The sequence below is a fragment of the Branchiostoma belcheri genome, unplaced genomic scaffold (assembly GCF_001625305.1).
Source record: "Branchiostoma belcheri isolate BF01 breed outbred unplaced genomic scaffold, Haploidv18h27 scaffold239, whole genome shotgun sequence".
Lineage (NCBI taxonomy): Eukaryota > Metazoa > Chordata > Leptocardii > Amphioxiformes > Branchiostomatidae > Branchiostoma > Branchiostoma belcheri.
Genome location: NW_017803842.1, coordinates 223,686 through 244,408, shown reverse-complemented (window position 1 = coordinate 244,408; position 20,723 = coordinate 223,686). Strand labels below are relative to the sequence as shown.

Genomic DNA, 20,723 nt, shown 5'->3' with positions numbered 1-20,723 from the left:
GATAAATCGTACCATAGGTGGTATCAATCAATTCTGCTCGCTGACGCTACACACCCTATACCTAACCATAGTTGGGGAACGTTTTAGTGGGGTCGTGTGGCGTAACGTTATAGTGCTCGGCTCAGACTCAAGAGGTCTCGGGTTCGAATCCTGCCCGATGTCACTTTACACGATTTTCCTCACTTCACTCAGTTGTAAATGAGTACGTAGCTTCGGTTAGGGGCGTCCCACGGATAGGACGATAAATGGAGGCCCCGTGTTTGGGAGAGCTACAGAGGCACACACGCACTGACGCACACACACAGACGCACAAACACACAGACGCACGCAGGCTCGTTCATGTAAACAGCATCAGATATTTGAAGTATGGATTTTTATGTATGGACAGATGAGTATGGACAGATGAAGTATGGATTTTATAGGTCATCTCAGGGCAGGGGGAGGGGGGTTCTGATACAAGTGTACTCTGACAGATACAAGTATACTCTGATACTAGTATACTACCCCTGAGGATAAGGGGTTGCGTTTTTCTTTGCAAGTAGTCTCACTTTTATCTCTAGGTTACCCTTAGAATTTCATACTACCCGCCCTGAGATGAGCAAACACTCAGAGAAGCTTCAAAACTTCTAAATTCAAGTTTCTGAATGTGTGGCAGGGACTAATGTATATGTATCTACGAACATAGTATTATAAATACTGGCAAATTGTGGGAAAATTCCACATTTCTAGAATTTTATTTCTTTACCAACAGCAAAGTTTTATATATCATTGCAAAGGGCATGTTCTTCTCTACATTATGGTGCTTTTACTTTTGTCATATATCATACGGATATGGAGATATTTGACTTTAAAATTAGTAATTTTGTAACCTTAGTTGTAGCTTTAAAAGTTGTCCGGCCTTTTACCTAATAGATCTGAGCAGAGCAGATTGGTAGTCCATTGTCTCTGACTATAGTACAACCAAGTCAGACTGGTACTCTTAAGGATGATGGCCTAGTAGTCTGAAGGATGGCCTGCCTACTAGTCTGATGAGGGTAGCCCATTTTGAAAACGTCCATGCTGGACCGTAGAAATCCTTGCATATTGTTATGAGCCATTTTCAATGTATATTTTGGGCTCTCAATCTCTGGTAGTAAACCCAAATTACCTGAAGTTTGGTATGATAGTAATTTGTTGCCCACAGAACATCATTCGCGCTTTTGGCATACCCTACTTAAAAATTGTGAAAAATAGGTCTTTTGTGCTATTTTCAGACAAAATATACATTTTTGGCTCCTGTACCCTGATATTACAACCAAATGACCTGGAATTTGGTATATGGATGCCTTATGCCTACAGATCTGTACTGACACAGGTATACATCACTTTAGAATTATGTAAAATGAGACTTTTTTTGCTGTTTTCTGACAAAAAAATGTACATTTTTGGCTGCTGTTCCATAATGTTACAACCAAATGACCTAAAATATGGCATGGGAGTGCTTTGAACACATGGCTACAGAACTTTAGACAATCTAGGTATACACCACATTAGAATTGTTTAAAATCGAACTTTTTTTGCTATTTTCTGCACAAACCAGGGCTCGAAATACCCAGGTGCAATGTGCAAAATGCATATGATTTTCAAGATTTACACATGAAAATATTTTAAATGTGCAATGTTGCACCTAGAAGAAACTGATATCATATTTGAACTGCGTATCTCCTAAGTTTAAACATAAATGGAAACTTGATAAGAAATGGTACTATATAACGTTGATACATTGGTTATCAAGACTGCTCATCATCACATGCACAATCAATAATCATGTCTCTCAGCCAGAGATATCAGTATCTTATTCTATCTTAATCTTTTAACATGGCCATTCAGCAGAAGTCTCTATCCCACTGTATTACTGTTAAGCAATAAAAAATAAATACAGTCACGTACTAGCATTGGTCATGTTTGGTCTCTTATACATAAAGTCCTGTATGCTGTGGCAGGCTAATAAGGTAAACACACAGTAACACAGTTGCGAACCTACCAATTATAATTTTGCACGCAAATTGCACCTAAATTTTTGCCAACACGCAATTTTGCATGTACCTGTAAAAAGTATTTCGAGCCTGCAAACAATGTACATTTTTGGCCCCTGGTCCCTTATATTAAAACCAAACGTACATATATGTATATAACAAATAGAAACATCGCCACTGTTTTTAAAATAATGTCAACATTTACTTGTTAGGGGACTTTGTCGGCTTTTTTGGGTATCCTGAATAGAGCCGACAAATTCAGTAGAAATGAAAAGAAAACATATATTTACCCCTGATTTGAAAGTAGAATCAGCCTAAGGTCTCTGATGTTGTGGGTAAATTACAAAGGGATAGGTAAAGTGAGGTGAGGATCCGTCGTTGCATCAGCCAAATGTCTCGTTTGTTGTCACAGTAAAGCACTACCGCAAACAACCGCGCCGTTAACCAATAAACCAAGCCATATCTAGTCTATTCCCTGCCGCGTTTCTCGTGTCAGTATCGTACATTTTCTATACCTATGCACTGCAAAAGAACCGTCGTTGTCGCAAATATACTAGTAGCCTGTTCAAAGAAGTGTCTGCATTTCGAGAATCAACGAAAACAACAATTTATAAAAACAGTCTTGATGTTTTGAAGTTTATACTCTAGCATATTTAGCCAACTTTGCCTGAAAGATTGACCACAAATAGAGGACAATAAATCGTACCATAGGTGGCATCAATCAATTCTAGTCGCTCACCTGACACGACCTATATATACACCTAACCATAGTTGGGGAACGTTTGGCTAGTGTTCGGGAGGCCAAATTCGTGAATGTGTGACAGGGGCTTTAGCGGACCAACTCCCCTGGTTATCTTTGGCCAATTTCTACTCTTGCCAGCAGCTTCCCAAGCCTGGTAGCTTTCCTTGGACAGGTGACCAGAAATCAATCGTACCATAGATGGTATCATTCAATTCTGCACGCTCACCAGACATGACCTCATCAACCACGCTACAAACACGCTGCAAACCACTAATGAGTTGGGTCGTGCGGCGTAACAAAGGAGAACCAAGAGGGCCTGAGTTCGAATCCTACCATGTCACCGTTCTTGTGCCCTTACGAAAGGCACTTTACACGACTTTTCTCACTTTATTCAGGTGAAAATGAGCACCTAGCTTTGTTTAGGGACGTCCCTCGGATAGGACGTGAAATGGAGGTCCCGTATTTTGGGACTCCAATCACGTTAAAGATCCCACCACACTTCCCGATGTGAGTGGTTCAAACCTTCTGGGTTAATGTTCAAAAGAGGCATCAGAGGTTTCGCTGGGGGATACTTTTATTCATCTTTGTAGCAGACCCATGTTGTAACATATACGATTAGCAGGCTTCGTTTGAAGAGGAGAATATAATTACTGAATTAGTCTAAAATGGAAACGAACAACATTTTGAATTGTACATACATGTAATACACTGCAAATGATGAAGAAGTACTAAAGTCGATGGTCAACTAGACTGAATTTTCCAAACGTTTTGTGTCGTATTCATTTGAAGCTTTGAGGACGACCGGTACCCCATCTTGTTTACGCGAGTTTTTGACGGGATTAACAAATGTACACGTGCACATTCCAGGTGTTTTGAACCACGTGGAGATTAAGAAAGAAATTAAAAAGGATTGGTCAACGCATAATATCATTCAACAAGTGAAACCTCGAAACGTTTAACAATTTATTAAAAAAACATGCACATACATTTCATACTCTACGCAGTACATATTGCAAATGTTTTTAAAAAAGCGGCAACTTGACTTTTTGAAGGCCCGTCTAAAATTAGGAACGGCCACTCTCTAATACAGAAATAGGTAATTTTTTACAGGATATAAGTTGACACATTCGTATTATATAGTAGTACTAGTAATGTTTATGTCAGCCAAACAATTATCGTTTGTCGTTGCCGAGATCTAGACCCTAACCCTAATTTAAGGCTAACCCTAACCCTAACCCTAACCCTAACCCTAACCCTAACCCTAACCCTAACCCTAGCAAAATTAAAATCGATCAATAACACGGAAACCATGGTATCATTGGAATCCCCTTCCGGTCAGAAGTTCAAAACTGCAAACCAAACTTCGATATCGTTTGTCGTTGCCGAGATATCGACCCTAACCCTAATTTAAGGCTAACCCTAACCCTAACCCTAATTTAAGGCTAACCCTAACCCTAACCCTAACCCTAACCCTAATTTAAGGCTAACCCTAACCCTAACCTTACATCTGATTTAATGTTACAAAAGCTGATGAGACCTAGAAAACCACAGTTTCAGCAACCAAGATAACTACAAACTACTGTAAATTAAACTTGTACCGTCCCCAGTGCACTGGCAATTACCTATAGTGGAATTTGATTCAGGAGAGACCTAGTAACCACAGGATAATGCCAGGTGCACATATCACAGGTCAAACTTCCCACAGAAGTATCCAATGTTTTGTGCATCACCTGGACAGTTGATACCACAAAGACAGACTGTAATAAGAAATATTAATCTAAAAACTCTTACTGTTATTGTGAGCAGAAAATTTACTTAACCCTTAGCCATCTGAGTTACCAGTGAACCACTGTACAATTCTGATTGCTAAAGGTTTTCAATAGTGAGTTTTCTGCTTTTTTTAACCAGCTTGAATGCTTTTTGTGCTGTTTCTTTTAGGGTCGGTCGGAAGTTTGATCTCTGTGGCCAATCCATATCACGAGAAAAAAAGAAAGGAATTTAGATTTAACTCAAATCAATCTATTTATGGTATTATTGCAGGTACCTGAGCCAATTCTTCCTGCAGTAATTTCAGTGGCTGCTAGAAGTCGCTTTTGATCCATGGCGCTGTAGGTCATAAATTTGTATTCTTCATGGTGATTGGCTTCATTATGGTGATGTGTTAGCCTCCTGTGCAGGCCCCGCGGCGGTGGGGAAGAGTTTTTAACGCATTATTTTAATAAAGCCGACCATCCTACAACCAGCCGGGAGAGAAGGTTCCATTCCTCCCACGAGAGGAGGCTATAAATAAAGATGACAAGTTAAGAAGGATTTTTCCGACGCACGAAGGTGTTTCAGACAATTATGTTCCCCCAGATAAGCAAGAGTTGTTCGAACTGCCTTTACTGAGAAAAGGGACCGACTTATGTGACAAGAAGCGAAAAATGCTAGTCCAAAAATGCTATTACGAACTGGGGAGGGGTGACATTGCTTTCAGCACCGAGGACATGAATGCCATAAGTTTCAACCTGGCTTCTTTCCTGGCCATTACTACTGAATATCTCCACATATGAAGGAAACCAATGCATTTGTACACTCAAAACACACTCGTATCATATTCACGCGTCAGAATGTTTGCTAGCGCTCCTGCTGAATGCGTGTTTTCCTGCAATGATAACTTCAGCCGTTTGGTGGCGCATTTTTTGCACCATGTGAATGCTTATTTCTTGTCCAAGAAACCAGGGCTCGAAGTACAGTTTTTAGCCTAGTTGTTCCGATATCCATACACACAACCTATGGAAATAACGCAACCAATCTATGATCATAGGACAATTCAAACTTGTGACATATGTAATTAAGAGGAACATTGACAGATATTGTGTAAATTGTGCCCCAATTTGCATTATTATGAAAACATTCTATCACTCCGTACTGGTAAATGACAGGAGTTTCATACCTGAGGCATTTGGAAGTCAAGTAAATATGAATATCATCAAACACAACTTATTCCAATCCACTCATTTGCATAATTTAGAATAGCTTTCTTTGCTTAAAATAAGACTGTCATTGGGGGGAGTGACTGATCTAATTCATGCAAATGATCTTATTTGCAAAAAATGAATGCAATGAAACGTACGTCAATCTTTTAAAAAGGTTAACATTTTTGGGCCAAGGTATGAGATCGTGGAACTCTAGTTTGAATTTGTTGAGACTGCAGTACCACCATTATTCAACAGATGGCCCTTCTGCAATAACTACATGTAACTGACTTCCAAACCAGGTGTTGCTTTTCTGTGACCATGAATGAAGGTAGCTGGCAAGAGGATGTTTAGGAGTAGATGCTGCTATGGGAAAAAAAAGAATATTTCCTCCAGAAATCTTCAAATGGACTCACTTTATTGAAAACTTCAAAAACCTGTCATCACAGTGATAGGTGCCATGCGCAGTGTGTAATGAGACTGTGACGTTAAAGTTTTACCTACATACACATGGCGGACACTTACAGCTCCTTACAGACATGTACACTATACAATACAGGCTAGAATTAAAGTATTAAGTCTACAGGGTTGACTTTTAAAAGTGAGCTAGTCACTTTCAGCAGTGTAATTCATTTCTGTATACATAACATTGTCTTGGAGTGTTAGGGGGGAAACAATGATACATGTGGGGCTTAAAAAGACTTCAATATTACACAAATAACGGCTTATCTTAAGATAGTTGATACAAAACAAGGTGGCATCTCTCCCTCTTATACCAAACTCGAATGTTTCCCCCTTCTTTGGTCCTGAATACGATGCCATACAACTGGAAAAAATCCTAATACACAAAGGTCAAGCTCACTGCCTGGGACAAGAATGTATCTTTCATCTACTTTCTTCTTACTTGTAGTTCTTGGTGGTTCATTGCGTGACATTGGGGTGTACATGTATGAACTGTACAAAATGTATATGCTGATATTACTATTCATGTGTTTCTAGTTCTCTTACAAAAGATGTTTAGGGATTTTAGTATTTCATCGTAATAATAAGAAGACGAAACGATACATTTGTACAAAGATTGTACTGGCTGATACACACAACGTCCTCAAAGCTTAACCTGAACAAGCAAGTTTTTGTGGTAAGTTATCAATAGTAACCAACAGAGAATATACTTATTAATGATGTGAGGTTTGTTAACATGTAAGGAGCAATCATGAATTTCTTAATACTGAAACACATGATTGTGTATCTCAGCTATTACAGCAGTATAAGATTTTTGTTAGAACATTGATTCACCATCAAAATTCTTGCACGAGTTTACAGGAAATATAAAATGTAATATTAAGTATAGTTTTCTTAAATACATGATGTCTGTGTAACTCCACAAATTTCTTCTTTTCGTCATACCGTAGTAGCTTTTACTTTTTTTTAATGCCTTTTACGTTTTTATGTTTCCTTTCAATGTTTTTGATGCTCATCTTTTGTGTAAATGCTCCTTCCTGTTGTAAAATTCTAATATCTCAGAGAAGTTTTTGTCCATTTTCAAATGTTTCTCTCCAACATCAAAATAATATGTGAACGACTTGTTCTTGTTAGAGGGTTAGGTCTTGGTGAGAAATTGCTGATTTTCTTTTCAAACTACTAAAAATGGACTAGAAGTCAAAAACTTTTCACCAGTTTTTGGGAAGTCTCATTATTCAAGTGTTGCATTTTTTTTTGCGGTTGCCTACTAGACCTTCTCACGGATCCCAAGGCATGCTGGGAGATGCAGTGCATTATGGGTAGCAAAAGTATACTGTGTAACCTATAATGTCACGGTAATGATATTTCCCCCTTATGCTACCCATAGTGCCCTGCATTTCCCAGCATGCAATTGAACCCGTCAAAAGGTCAAAGTGTCCTTACATCCTTGCTTTCTGGATGGCATATCCCAGAATCCCCTGCGACGATGCTGGACTAGACCATTCAGAAATATTGCAGGGGGGGTTGGCACGTCTCTATCGCATCTTGTAGTTGGTGGAGGCAGACAGTTCTCCCAGCTCCCCCTTAAACTCCACGTCGATGCTGAAGTCCAAGTCTCTCTGTAAAGGAAAGCATCAATTAATATCATTCATTAAACATTCTACTTCTGGCAATCACATATATCAATGATAATAATAATGGTCTATTAGAATATACATGGGTATGACCATGTTAGATCACACAACCCAACTCATGGCAGAACAAAAAGAGGGAAACTTTGAAATCAAAGATGCCAAACCCTAATTAGAAATCAGAATTCTGAATTGTGACCACCATTATATTCCCTCAGGCCTCTTTCCAACTGGAGGGAGATTTCTGAACATTGAGCGACCAAACTTGCATCTGTATGACTATATTTCAGAATATCCCACAAGTAAAAGCATGATTTGAAAAATAACAAAACACACGATTTTACAAACTACTGTTATCAATAAAGTTGAAATGTTTGAAATGTTAGGCCTAGGAAAGAAAATGTTGTGTTTCCTGTTTCAGTCCTGAAAAAAAATAGTGTCGGTAGGTAGGGATTATCTTTTTTTTAAATTTCTTTTTAGACTTTTCTTTAGGGATCCACCTCCAAAAATGTCAAGGGTCAGTCGGGAAACAGGAAACAACATTTTTTGGCTAGGCCTTACAATATTTGGTTGCTCAACAATTGCTGCCTTAGTTGAAAGGGGGTGATAACAGTGCAAATAGCAGTGTCCTTACGTTGTTCCTCTTGTTGGGCCTCATGTTGAAGGTTCCGTAGATCTCCTCCCCTCGCTTCACAGTGAGGTAGTCCTCCATGTAGAACACTGTCTGCTTCCAGTGGGTGTAGTGGGCTTCTGGGGCTGCAGCCAGGAACACACAACCTTACAACCTTCATCTCACCTATCCATTAGTCTAATTATTTGGCGGTTGAGGCGCCTCAGAGGATATAACAACCACTTTTCTCCACCTTTCTTTCTGCTTTCCTTCATGTTTCACTACATGACGACTCTCTTAATCTTCTGGTATCACCAATAAATAGCTAGAAACAGCAGACAAGGCAAAACAAGCAACCGTTTTCCGTCAGTGACATCGCATTTTTTGCCTTACAGATATCAGTGTACTACGGAATAGGGTTGATTCATCAGAAAATTGACTTTGAAAATTCAGTTTTACCGCCTTGATACAACATTACCGGTAAGAAAAGCGAAAGATGAAATCTTTGATAAAGAACAGATTCCCTTGATGGGAAATGCACCTGTGGAAAAGCCGGTGCGTTTGTGGCACTTGGTGAACTCCACGTTGAAGAAGCAGACCAGGGCGTGGACGTAGTCGTTACGCCGACACTGCAGACAGAACGGCGAGGTGAACTGCAGGTCCTCGATCTTACACGTGTTGATGTCCACCTCCTGTACACAACATACAACAGGCAGGGGGGGTTGGCGGGTATGGCAACGCCACACCTTCAAACTCACACAAATCTACCTGGATTATATCAAACCAGACAACGTCCTGAGATTCTTCTTTTGTCCCTGGTTTTAACCCTCCAATTCTGTACAACTTTAACTACATTCGCCAGAGTAGGCCACATCAATTTGATTTGTTGGTTCTCGGAAAAATATGAAGCGACAGGGCAAAAGAAAGGATAAATACAGACCTAGGCATCCTATGATAGCCCCAAATGCTATGATAGGACCTAACATACCAGACTGGTTTGTAATTAAAAAAATGAATTTCAAACTTTTAATCAAACCACTGCATTGATAGATGGAAAACCTGTAACAACTCTGAAAAGAGGATACTTCCTTCAACTGTTGGGGCCAACTAGAGAGAATAAACGAAGCGGGCTAATCCGTAAACCAACAAATTCAATAAAAAAACCTTATGCCTGTCTAATAAGTGCTGAAACTTTATCAATTACACCCCCTTTCCTCTAGAGGCAGCAACTGATAAGCGACCAAAGATTTGACAGATTGCTCAATAAATTTTATAGACAAAGAAAAGTATTTTTAATGTTTAGTTTCTTTTGTTGTCTTTTAAATTTTTACTTTTGCATAATCATATTCCATGATTGAATTGTATGAAGTCAAGGGTCTCAGAAATCCAGTTTTGTTGACTTTTGTTGCCCAGCTATTGCCATCTAGAGAAAAGGGGACTGTAGGAACCTTACACAGTCATCACATCATACAGTAGAATGGATTCAGTCCTCAAGCTAACAGACATCTACATGTATCACACTGCAGTTAGCCCTCAGTAAGACATCTGGAGCCGCATAGTTCATTCTTACTAGCACTTTAATTCAGCCTGTCACGTATGGATTTGCATGGTGTGCATCTAGACTAAATGATGCAACTTAATCAAGTGACAGGCTGAACAAAAGACTGCAGTGTGATAGATACTGGTTAGCTTGAGGAATGAATCCGCTCTACTTTATAATATACTACATAGTCATCACACTGTGTAAAGACACTTGCTGTCTGATTAGGCCAAGGAAAAAACATTTGTGTTTCCTGTTTCAGTCTTGAAAATATAGGGGTCAGTTAGGTAGGGATTATCTTTTTTTTTTCTAGACTTTGGTGATCTCTAGCGATCCAATTTATACCAAGGAGCTCCTTGCTTATACCATAGAGTAAAGTAAAATTTGCATGAGGACACAAATATTTTCAATGTCAATGTTTGAATCCGATTGTACAACATTTCAACACTTGGGTGCCAGATCATGGAGCTAGAATAGGTCGAAAAATTTTTATCCCTTGCAGAGGTCCACAAAAAAGGCTCGTGGGGGTCCACAAAAAAAGGCTAGGGTCGGCAGTTTTTCCTAGGGTCGGTCGGGAAACAGGAAACACAACATTTCTTTTTCCTAGACCTTATGACGGTAGCGAGATCTGAACATTTGTGAGCCGAACCGTTGCACCTTTCCCTTGTCCTCCAAGTAAAATACGAGTCACACACACCTTCAGGAGGCACGAGTTGGTAACCACGTGCCTGGCCGACACCACGTCCACTGTGGGCTCCTGGATTACCAGCGGTCGCATACACGCCATGTTAAACCCATACACATCATTGGCCCACCCTGGAGTGGGACAGAAACAGGACAGGGATGGGACGAGAGGAAAGGAAAAGCGGACCCACCTTGACCAGACACGAGTTGGAGACCACCTGTTTGGGATCTACTACGTCCACGAGTGGCTCAGTGACGGCCACCTTGCGTATACAGCTCATGTCAAACCCATACACACTGTCCCACCCTGCAAACACAACGTGGACAAAACGGGTTTTCATCCGCGGTACTGACACGCACACACCAGCCAGAAAATTGGATGAAATTGGGAAAATTTGGTAACCTATCAACAAGTGATGATTTTACAACAGCAAAAAAATTGAACAGGATAAATTCTCAAAAATTGGGAAAATTTGGTGATGAAGTATCAACAAATGATAGTTTTTTTTAACACCTGTTCAAAATTTGACAGGATCAAATGCCACAAATCGGGAAAATTTGGTAACTTATCTATGAGCAATGGTTTCACACCAGCAAAAAAATTTGACAGGATGGAATGTTGCAAATTGGGAAACTCTGGTACCTTATTGACAAGTGATGGTTTCACACCGGCTAAAAAATTTGAAAGAATGAAATGTTGAAAATTGGGAAAATTTGGTTATCAAAGACTGTGCATTCAATAGAGAATTCTGGGCAGATTTTGAGCGATTCGATCTCATAACATTAAAGTTTTTTTGGGGGTCAAATCAATGCAAAAACAAGACGAAATTAGTTATGTGGTAATGATGCATTCCAAAAATCATCTTTCAACTATTTTATAATGAATGATTATCAATTGAAAGGAAACTTTCACATTTTTAAAACACATTTCTTTAACTCAGGGTTGGCTTGGACATTATAATCATGGTGTTGCTGACTCAAATCACAGAAATCAGCCAGTGGGAAAAAAAATCCCAACAGCTCAAAAGCAACACCGTTTTAAAACTCAAGTCATGTCCTCTGGTTCAGCTGGCTGTCTTGAACGTCACTTCTTTTTCATTGCGAGGTAAAACATTTCCAAGACACAGCCACATTCCATGGAGGACCATACACCTGTTTCAGTTGTTTACAAAATCACCGAACAGGCAATACTTCCAATTCAAGCATTTTGGGATTAACATGTCAGAATCATACAACCCACACTCGGAAATTTGCACAGTAACTGTTACACATCAATTATGAATTACAGTGCCATTAAAACATGTCGCATCACTCCACTCGTTACTACCAATATCATGCAAGTAGTTCACAAAAGCAAATAGAAAAAGATATATCTGATGCAAGCTTACAAACTGTTGTAAAATAATCAAATCATGACATAAGATCTTTTTTTGCTCCATGCAGACTTATTTTGTGAAGCGTTTGAAGTCACTTGAATGTTGAAATTGAGAGTTTAAGAAGTGAGAGGTACTTACAGTTGATTTTCTCATCCTTGTACTGCCCGTCTTCGATAGCACATACGTACAGCGTGGCTCGGTCTGGGAACAGGATTCCATCTGGGGCCTGGAAATGGAAACACGCAACAGTTTGGTCAAGAGAGTCTATTCTGAACTGACAAACTTTCTCTCAAGGACTGGTGCGACAAAAAAAAAGATGACTCCAGCTTTGTGAGATTCAAATAGTTCAGTATGAATTACTGTTTCACAACTTTTGCAATGAATAGCTAAGTTTTTTATCCACAACCACAAGAGCCAAATTACTTGTTACATCTAATCCTTGAACATCTAACATTGTTTAAAGCTATCTATTGACAATGCCCCTACTGTACTTGGTGACAGTGAGTTCTACTCTGTAATAGTTCTAGGGAAGAATAAGTTTTTGAACACCCCAATCCTTGCTTGATACATGTAACTCTGGTACTTGAAGGCATGGCTACTTCTTGCTTGTACAATGTAGGAGCAGACTTACCAGCCACTTGTCTCGAGCGTACAGGACGGTGTTGAGCATGGACTCGTAGAACAGACAGTACCCCATCCACTCACTCACGATGATGTCCACCTTGTCTATCCCCGGCAGGTCCACCTCCTCAACCTTACCTCGCACGATTGTCACAACTAGGGAAAATATCAGTTGCAGTGTTAAAAATACCCACCTGCATTTTCAATATTGCAGAAGAAAAATTAAGCAACCTGCAATTTTTAGACAATCATACAATATTGTTTAGAGTTAAAACTTGAGATCCAACACAAAAAATTCTCTTCTGTTCAGTCACTCCCCAGTAGACTGACCCAGTGACTGGTCGAAAACTCTTAGGTTAGAGAACTATTTTGTGTTGGATCTGAAGTTTTAACTCTAAACAATATTGCATGAACTTTCATGATACCATACAATATTGTTTAACCAATTTAGTGTTTACCACTGACTTCATAATATACTGGCAATTTTGCATATATTTTAGAATTGCAAATAAAATGTTTGCCAACATGCAAATTTCTATATGACACGTGTTTAGGTCTGGACTTTAAAGTGTGTATTTCCAGAAAGTATTTCTATGTGGCAGACCAAAATTTTCACATTCAGTACACTGAAATAAGTAGCTGAAGTTGGCTTTTGGGTTATGAAGCAGCAACAAATGTAAACACAACAAACATATCTAGTTTCAACATTTCTTCAACAGTTTAATAATAACTTTTTCCAAGCAAAATCATTCACTTACTGTGGTCCAAATTGTTGTCCTCAATAATCTTGATGGCATGTTCTACTATACTGGAACATTCAATCTGGGAGGGGAGTAACAGAAGGAAAGACTTGTTACAGCATCAATACATCATTCAATAGGCAGGCACATTGAAAATAAGCATGCTGAAAATTTGCGTGAGCACACTTTTTTTCAATGCCAATGTTGGAAAACCGATTGATGTCCAATGTTTCATCATTCAGGTGTCAGATAATGGAGCTAGAAATGGTCGATCAGCTTGAAAAATTCATGTCCCTTGCAGGGATTTACACAAAAAAAAAGAAAAAAGTTTTTTCTAGGTAGGGTAGGGAAACAGGAAACACAACATTTTTTTCCTAGGCCTTACATACTGTGTGTTACCTTGCAATCCACCTTCAGGCACTTGTTTAAAAAAAAAAACATCTTTGACTCTTTAAAATGAGATTAAAGCTCACCCCTATGACTTTCTTGGCCCCTGCTCTGGCAGCAAACATACACAGGATCCCCGTGCCACACCCCACGTCCAGAACTATCTTGTCCTTGAACAGGTGTTTGTTCTGGTACATGGCGTTTCTGTAGGTCAGTGTGCGAACCTCGTCTTTCAACATTTCCTGTAAAAACACAGACAGGCTGGGTTACCTCTAGGAAGACCAGTCATTCATCCTTGACTAAGGTGAAGCATGATACTTTTCAAGTACCTTATACTTTTTTTAAGTTATAGAGTATGTTGCACGGGTTAAACATCATGATTCATAGGACATTAACAACAGCTTGGGTTAAAAGAATACACTGATACCTCTAGTTACTTTTACTCATATAATCAAGTTTTGTGTATCAGAGTACCAGTTTTCTTACCATTCCTGCATGTTTATTTCTACTAACAATTCCATAATCCTTAAAGGCCATATGACACCAAACAAAAAAGTAAAAATGCATCTAAATATCGAAAGTATACACAGGGTGACCTCAGCTCAGGAAAAAAATTCAGAAATGCAAAAATAAAACTTAGTGATGCAAAATAGTCTGCCAGGACTGGCTTGTGCTGTCTGAAGTGGGGTATTGAAATTTTGATTGTAATGTAACAAGAGAACCGTGCATATTTATAGTAAACGTTCCTGTTAGCCAGGTAATACTAGTTATGTCGACTAAAATTAGATAAGGTCGTCTTTTGGTGTCATGAGCACTTTGATAGCAGCCTATCACTGACTATTAGAAACAGAAAAAAAAACTGTCGTGCCCTTTTTCTGTTGTCATTCTCTGAACCCAGAAACAACTCACTCCATTTTGCCTGCTCCTTCAAAACTGGAAGGCACAAAAATAGAAACCAATATCACAGCAAATCGACTTTGCCAAGTCAAGCGTTCAGGAGATACGGAAGTAATTTGGCTCCTCTGTGTCATGTAATCCTCTGTCTGGTCCCTAAAGACAGCTCACTACTGAAGGAGAACAACCAAACAGCAAGATAAGGCAATAAACAGGGCTCAAAACAGATCACCCTCTGTACGACCTTGTTCCCCCTGAACGTGTGACTGCTACAGGGAGACTGCTCAGGAACAGCAACATTTGCCTAAAGCCAGGATTCTACGCTTGAAAAAGTCTTTTTTACATTGTGCAGTAAGACTTTACAATGACAGTGATAATGGTTGATATTGAAGGCCCATGTCTGCTATCTCCTATTGTAGATTGAATGATGTTTGTACATATTTGTATATAGTGTGTTTCTGTTTACTTGTTTTTTTAACCAATTGTAAAAATCGAATACACAATTCCAATTCAGGGGTGCATTAGCATTTCCTGCTTTTGTACGGTTTTGTTTCATTGAATAAATTGATTGAATTGATTGAAAAACTCTCTTTCTGTGTACCTGCACTGGAACATTACCTGCCCCAGATAAAATTTATTCACTCAGAATTCAGAAAGTAATCATACTAAAACTGTTCAGAAACCATTTCTTTTACACTTCATAGGTGATAGTCCAGTCCACCATAAAAATCCAGGTCAGTGCTGGTAAAATTGGGACTGTGCAAATTGGTTTCTGAAGTTTTTATTATGGAAGATCCATATTTCCTAAATTCCGAGTGGTGCAGGCAAAATTTGTCTGGTGGGCAGGTAATTTTCAATGTTACCAGTGCAGGTATGCAGAAAAAAGTATTTTGAGCCCTGAATTCAGTATAATGGACAATTTTGTGACTTGTGTATGTAACATCTGTATCTGTATAACTGCTTTTCGGTATAACACACCAGCTTCGCAGGCACATGGCACAGCGGCAGCTGGCTACATTACACCGATCAACTTGTTACACCTAACCCTTGAACATTTAACTCTAGACATTGTTTAAAGCTATCTAATGACAATGCCCCTACTGTACTTGGTGACAGTGAGTTCCACTCTGCGATAGTTCTAGGAAAGAATGAATTCTGGAACACCTCAATCCTTGGTTTATTACTCTGGTACTTGAAGGCATGGCTATTCCTTGTTCTCTTCTGGGCTGGTATTAGGTACTTAGTAGTTGGGACGTCCACCAGTTTATTAGTCATTTTGTACATCATGCATAGTCTGGACATTTTTTCTTCTGTCAATCAGCGGCCTGTATTGTACAATATTTACCACATGTTGACTGACGCTTTGCCAAAGTTTGACTGACAGTTGCAGCTTTCCTCATGAGACACTGACTCCAGCTCCGGCTTTCCGCTGGGCTTCAAAAGCTACTCGCTATTATATCACACCACTGGTATCATCTAGAAAGACATTAATAATCCAGAAAATCTCCAGAAAGGTCAAGTTTTGCGCTTCATCGCAGACCCCTGTCTGAAGTGATAAACCTTACGGATGGGTTCGTGCTTAAACTGGCAAATCTGGTCACCCTAGTCAAATTCTAACAAACGGGCCGGAGCAAGTCATTTTGGGGCCGAAAGGCTGCATTGTAGTATTTGTACCACAGCTAAGTGTAGTAATTTGCCTGAGATGCATGTACAGGGCTCAAAATAACACCTACATACATGTATACAGGTTAGTACAAGTTAAACTGGAGTTGTACAGGTATTTCTGATGTCTACCTGCACCTAACCTGCACTGGTCCATGTACTGGGTATATGCAGGTTAGTGCAAGTAAAATTGGAGCTGTGCAGGTACTTCTGATGTCTACCTGCACCTAACCTGCACTGGGCCATGTACTGGGTATATTCAGGTTAGTGCAGGTAAAATTTGTCTGGTGCAGGTATTTCTGATGTCTACCTGTACCTAACCTGCACTGGTCCATGTACTGGGTATATGCAGGTTAGTGCAAGTAAAATTGGAGCTGTGCAGGTACTTCTGATGTCTACCTGCACCTAACCTGCACTGGTCCATGTACTGGGTATATGCAGGTTAGTGCAGGTAAAACTGGAGCTGTGCAGGTATTTCTGATGTCTACCTGCACCTAACCTGCACCAATCCATCTACTAGATTAATAGTTTATAATTATACATATGTAGGAGTGTATGCATTTTCATTAGCTATATTAACTGTCACCACCTAAAAAGTATAAAAGAAATAACGACAATGGTTAATCTGAACAGTATGCTCCATACTTCATACATTCTGTGTGGTGCATGGAAAATTTGTCTGGTGCAGGTGATTTTCAATGTTACATGCACCAGTGTGTAGAAAAAAAAAAGGATTTCGAGCCCTGTGCAGGTAAATTTAGCAATTTGGAAGATTGGTGAAACATGGATGGGATGACTAACTGCATATCAATGATGACATATTACACGAGCGATAGAATGACATCAAATATTTATATCCATAAGTGTTATGTGTGCGCATGCTGGCAGGTGATTTATACAGTACCAATATTTCAGTGAAATATCCACTCCATCATTTTGTATTGCTAAATGAGCTTAAAGCTTAGAATAGAATGTTTTAAGTAAACACACGTTTGCAGTCACTTAGGAGAACTATGATTGATGGTCAAATAAATATCTGTACATGTAGTTACTACATGAAAATAATATCTAATATTCATCTCAGACATTGCAATGTCAGATCTATCTAGAACATCGTTTCCTTTTTCCAAACGCTGAATTTGCATTCAGGGCTTGAAATCCTTTTTTCTGCATACCTGCACTGGTGCAGGTTACACTGAAAATAGTACCTGCACCAGACAAGTTTTACCTGCAAGTTGCAACAATGAATTTATGAAGTATGGAGCATACTAAAAACTGTTCAGAAACCATTGTCATTATTATTATACACTTCATAGAGGTGGTAACAGTCAATGCAGCAAATAAAAAATATGTACACACCTACATTTGTACCAGAGCAGGTTAGGTGCAAGTAGACATTAGAAATACCCGCACAGCTTCAATTTTACCTGCACTAACCTGTATGTACCCAGTACATGGACCAGTGCAGGTCAGGTGCAGGTAGACATCAGAAATACATGCACAGCTCCAATTTTCCCTGCACTAACCTGCATATACCCAGTACATGGGCCAGTGCAGGTTAGGTGCAGGTAGACATCAGAAATACCTGCACAGCCCCAATTTTTTCTGTACTAACCTGCATATGCAGAAGATATTACCAACCCTGATTATCTAATATTTATCTCGGACATTTCCATAAATATCAGATCTATCATATCCTTTTCCAAGAGTTTTCATTCTTATACCGATTCCAGTTTCCAGTTTCAATACCACTGTACACTGCTACAATATAGCCGTCTGTAGGACTGTATACAAATTGATATTGACCCGCACTGATTTAACCACTTTCTTCTCCGATAGCTTACGTCGTTACTTCAGGTCACCTTGAGGTTGACCTTGGACTTGTTGTCGGACTAAGGGGGCGCACATCCTAAAGGTCACTTGAAGGTGAGGCAAATTGGTACAAGGAGGGAATGCTCAATGATGCCAAATCGATGCCAGAGAGGGGACGGAATAAAACGCACGGGAAATAATAGTCGGCAACAGTTGGTTTTACCTCACTTGTTGATTTTTATATCCAAATCTTAAATAAAATGTACTGAAAGGTATATTACGCACAGAAAAGAAATCAAACCGAACAATAACCATATCATATATTCATAAGTAGTATTATTTATGGTTAATGTTTAAGTACTACTGTTTTATAATGTTCTATGTCTTTGCAATTAGCCCTCGGGCATGAAGTATATTTCAGTCCATATCACAGGTATGGATGAAATATATCGTTTTCCCTTGTTTGTAACTAATGATTGGTCCGTACCTCATGAATGGCGAAGTGGGCGTACGAGTCGAAGTAGTAGTCTCGTGACGTCATGTCGTCCGGGTGGCTCACGTCCTCGCTGTTCGCCACGGGTTTGGTCACGTCTTCCGCCAAGTTCTCCATGTTGTTCTGTTGTGCGACCTGCGGGTAAACACAACAACAACACAAAAACGTGAGTCACAGCTAAAACTGAAGTTCTACTTCCTATTCTATATTGAAATGGAATCTTGAAAACACTACTTCTGCAAAAGCAAAGATCCCACACACAAAAATTTACCCACCCAAAGAAACCCAAATTTTTTATGTATACACATATATTTAAAGCGTATCTGGCAAAAAACACAATTGCTTACACAAAGCCTTTTAGTTTTACTCAAAAACATATATACAAGTTAATACAACATGAGTAAAACACAATAACAACATACCTGTTTATACATAACCACAAAATGGATGAGTAAATAAAGATAAGTGTAATTACAAGATAAGTTGGTGATCTATCAATTACAAGAATCTACCTGTACAGGAAATAAAGCTTTGACCTACTACTAGTACTAGTATATTGAAGATTTACAGTTTTGTACATGTGAAAGTGACGTGAATCCTCATAGCAGTTAAGAAACCCATTCCAGATTTTTCCCAAATTCGAGTCTCTTGTTTCTCATAGAGTCATACCAAACCGTACCCATGAAGAGAAAAATCTATATACCAAAGGCTGGGAATCAATGAAGCAACAAAACCATGAAAGCTACCTGACAATAGACCTGTTATGACCCGAGAGATTTATAATTCTACTGAAAAAGTGAAGTAGATCTAAGGAATATACTTTGGTACTGAAGCCACATACAATACAAAACTGTACAAGATCATTCAGAACCTATCAAATCTGGTCAATGTGGACAGGTGGTCACCTTAGATAGGCCAGGTGGTCCTTGTGTAAAAATGCTCCTTTGTACATGTATATGTACATGTTTTTTACTTTTTGTTAGCAACAAGTTACCCTGTGGTCTTCACAAAGAAACTCATTTCTTTCTGTATCAACCTTTGTACCTCTATTTCTATGATTTGTTGGGTTACATTTGTACTTCTGCCAGTTCACAGGGAAAATGTATGTCCTGATTAGAAGAGCCAAGGAACCAGTCCCTGACCTTTTTACCAAGGCAGGTCGGCAGGCAGACATGCTCAATAGCACATACATGTACTAATTTGTCTACCGCTACATACGTTAAACTTTCTATATTTATTCACTGCTACGTCAAATAGTAAAGGGAACAGATAAGAAGGATAACCACAATCTGTTGCTGTTCAACACTCCAAGGGTCAAACTGTCAGGATTATTTCAGTTCGGCCAAGTTTTAGTTCATTTATTTTGTAGTTATAGTATATATACAGTTTTCAATGACTCCTTGGACACCAAATAACACATCATAACTAGAATTAGAAAGGTAACATTTGCAGCGCAAATACATAATGTTTACCTTAGCATGGTCTGGCCTAACAAACTACAGTGGTAACTGCACTGTTTATTCTTACTCAAACATTATATATATGGTGACCAGTACTTCCAACTGTGCTCACACCATAATGTGACCCAACACCACAGGGTGTCTGCCACAGCACCGGTTACCATGGTCCAGGTCATTGACCTTATGTGTTTGGAGAAGAAGGAGAAGAAACAGAGCAAAAAACAATACGTTTTCCTTCTGTGAAGATAAACATGATTTAGTTTATACATACGTTTCACGACCACGTACGGAGACTGACACACACGAACACGTCCACGATTACACCGAGGGACACCGAGCCGCTACCTGCGCCGTCCTGGCCCGGTCCGTCTGTACCGCTCCCCTCCCTCCCCATCCGAACGCCAACCCCTCCCGGACACAACCGTCCTCCACAGACCAGTGAGAAGATATCCTGGCCATAGCCGCAAAATCCTGGCAAGCCTCCTCCTCTAGCGCAGTCTGTGGTTCAGCGCCGGCGATCATGTTCCCCATATTGTTACAGCACGAGTCTGGCTACCAAGACTTCCGCCCGACAATGATTACCTGTTACCGCCTGGGGGAAACGTTTCAGCCAGAAAGATCAGTTACCATCTGGGAG

The 20,723-nt window shown here is 39.5% G+C and overlaps 1 protein-coding gene across 2 annotated transcripts in view; it reads right to left on the bottom strand.

Annotated features, from left to right (window-relative positions):
* Positions 1 to 7,178: 7,178 nt before the first annotated feature.
* Positions 7,179 to 20,723, bottom strand: part of LOC109470894 (protein arginine N-methyltransferase 1-like) — a 23,929-nt gene continuing 10,384 nt past the window's right edge. Inside the window, exons 2-10 of one of the 2 annotated variants that reach the window (XM_019769987.1) lie at positions 18,621 to 18,761; positions 13,852 to 14,007; positions 13,397 to 13,460; positions 12,649 to 12,794; positions 12,156 to 12,243; positions 10,833 to 10,948; positions 8,959 to 9,109; positions 8,442 to 8,563; positions 7,179 to 7,795 (exon numbers count right to left, since the gene is read on the bottom strand). In XM_019769987.1, the coding sequence (XP_019625546.1) occupies positions 7,712 to 7,795; positions 8,442 to 8,563; positions 8,959 to 9,109; positions 10,833 to 10,948; positions 12,156 to 12,243; positions 12,649 to 12,794; positions 13,397 to 13,460; positions 13,852 to 14,007; positions 18,621 to 18,761 (1,068 nt within the window). In that variant the 3' untranslated portion in view covers positions 7,179 to 7,711. Of the gene's footprint in view, positions 7,796 to 8,441; positions 8,564 to 8,958; positions 9,110 to 10,654; positions 10,774 to 10,832; positions 10,949 to 12,155; positions 12,244 to 12,648; positions 12,795 to 13,396; positions 13,461 to 13,851; positions 14,008 to 18,620; positions 18,762 to 20,723 lie in introns of both variants that reach the window. The other variant, XM_019769986.1, reaches the window with a different exon arrangement.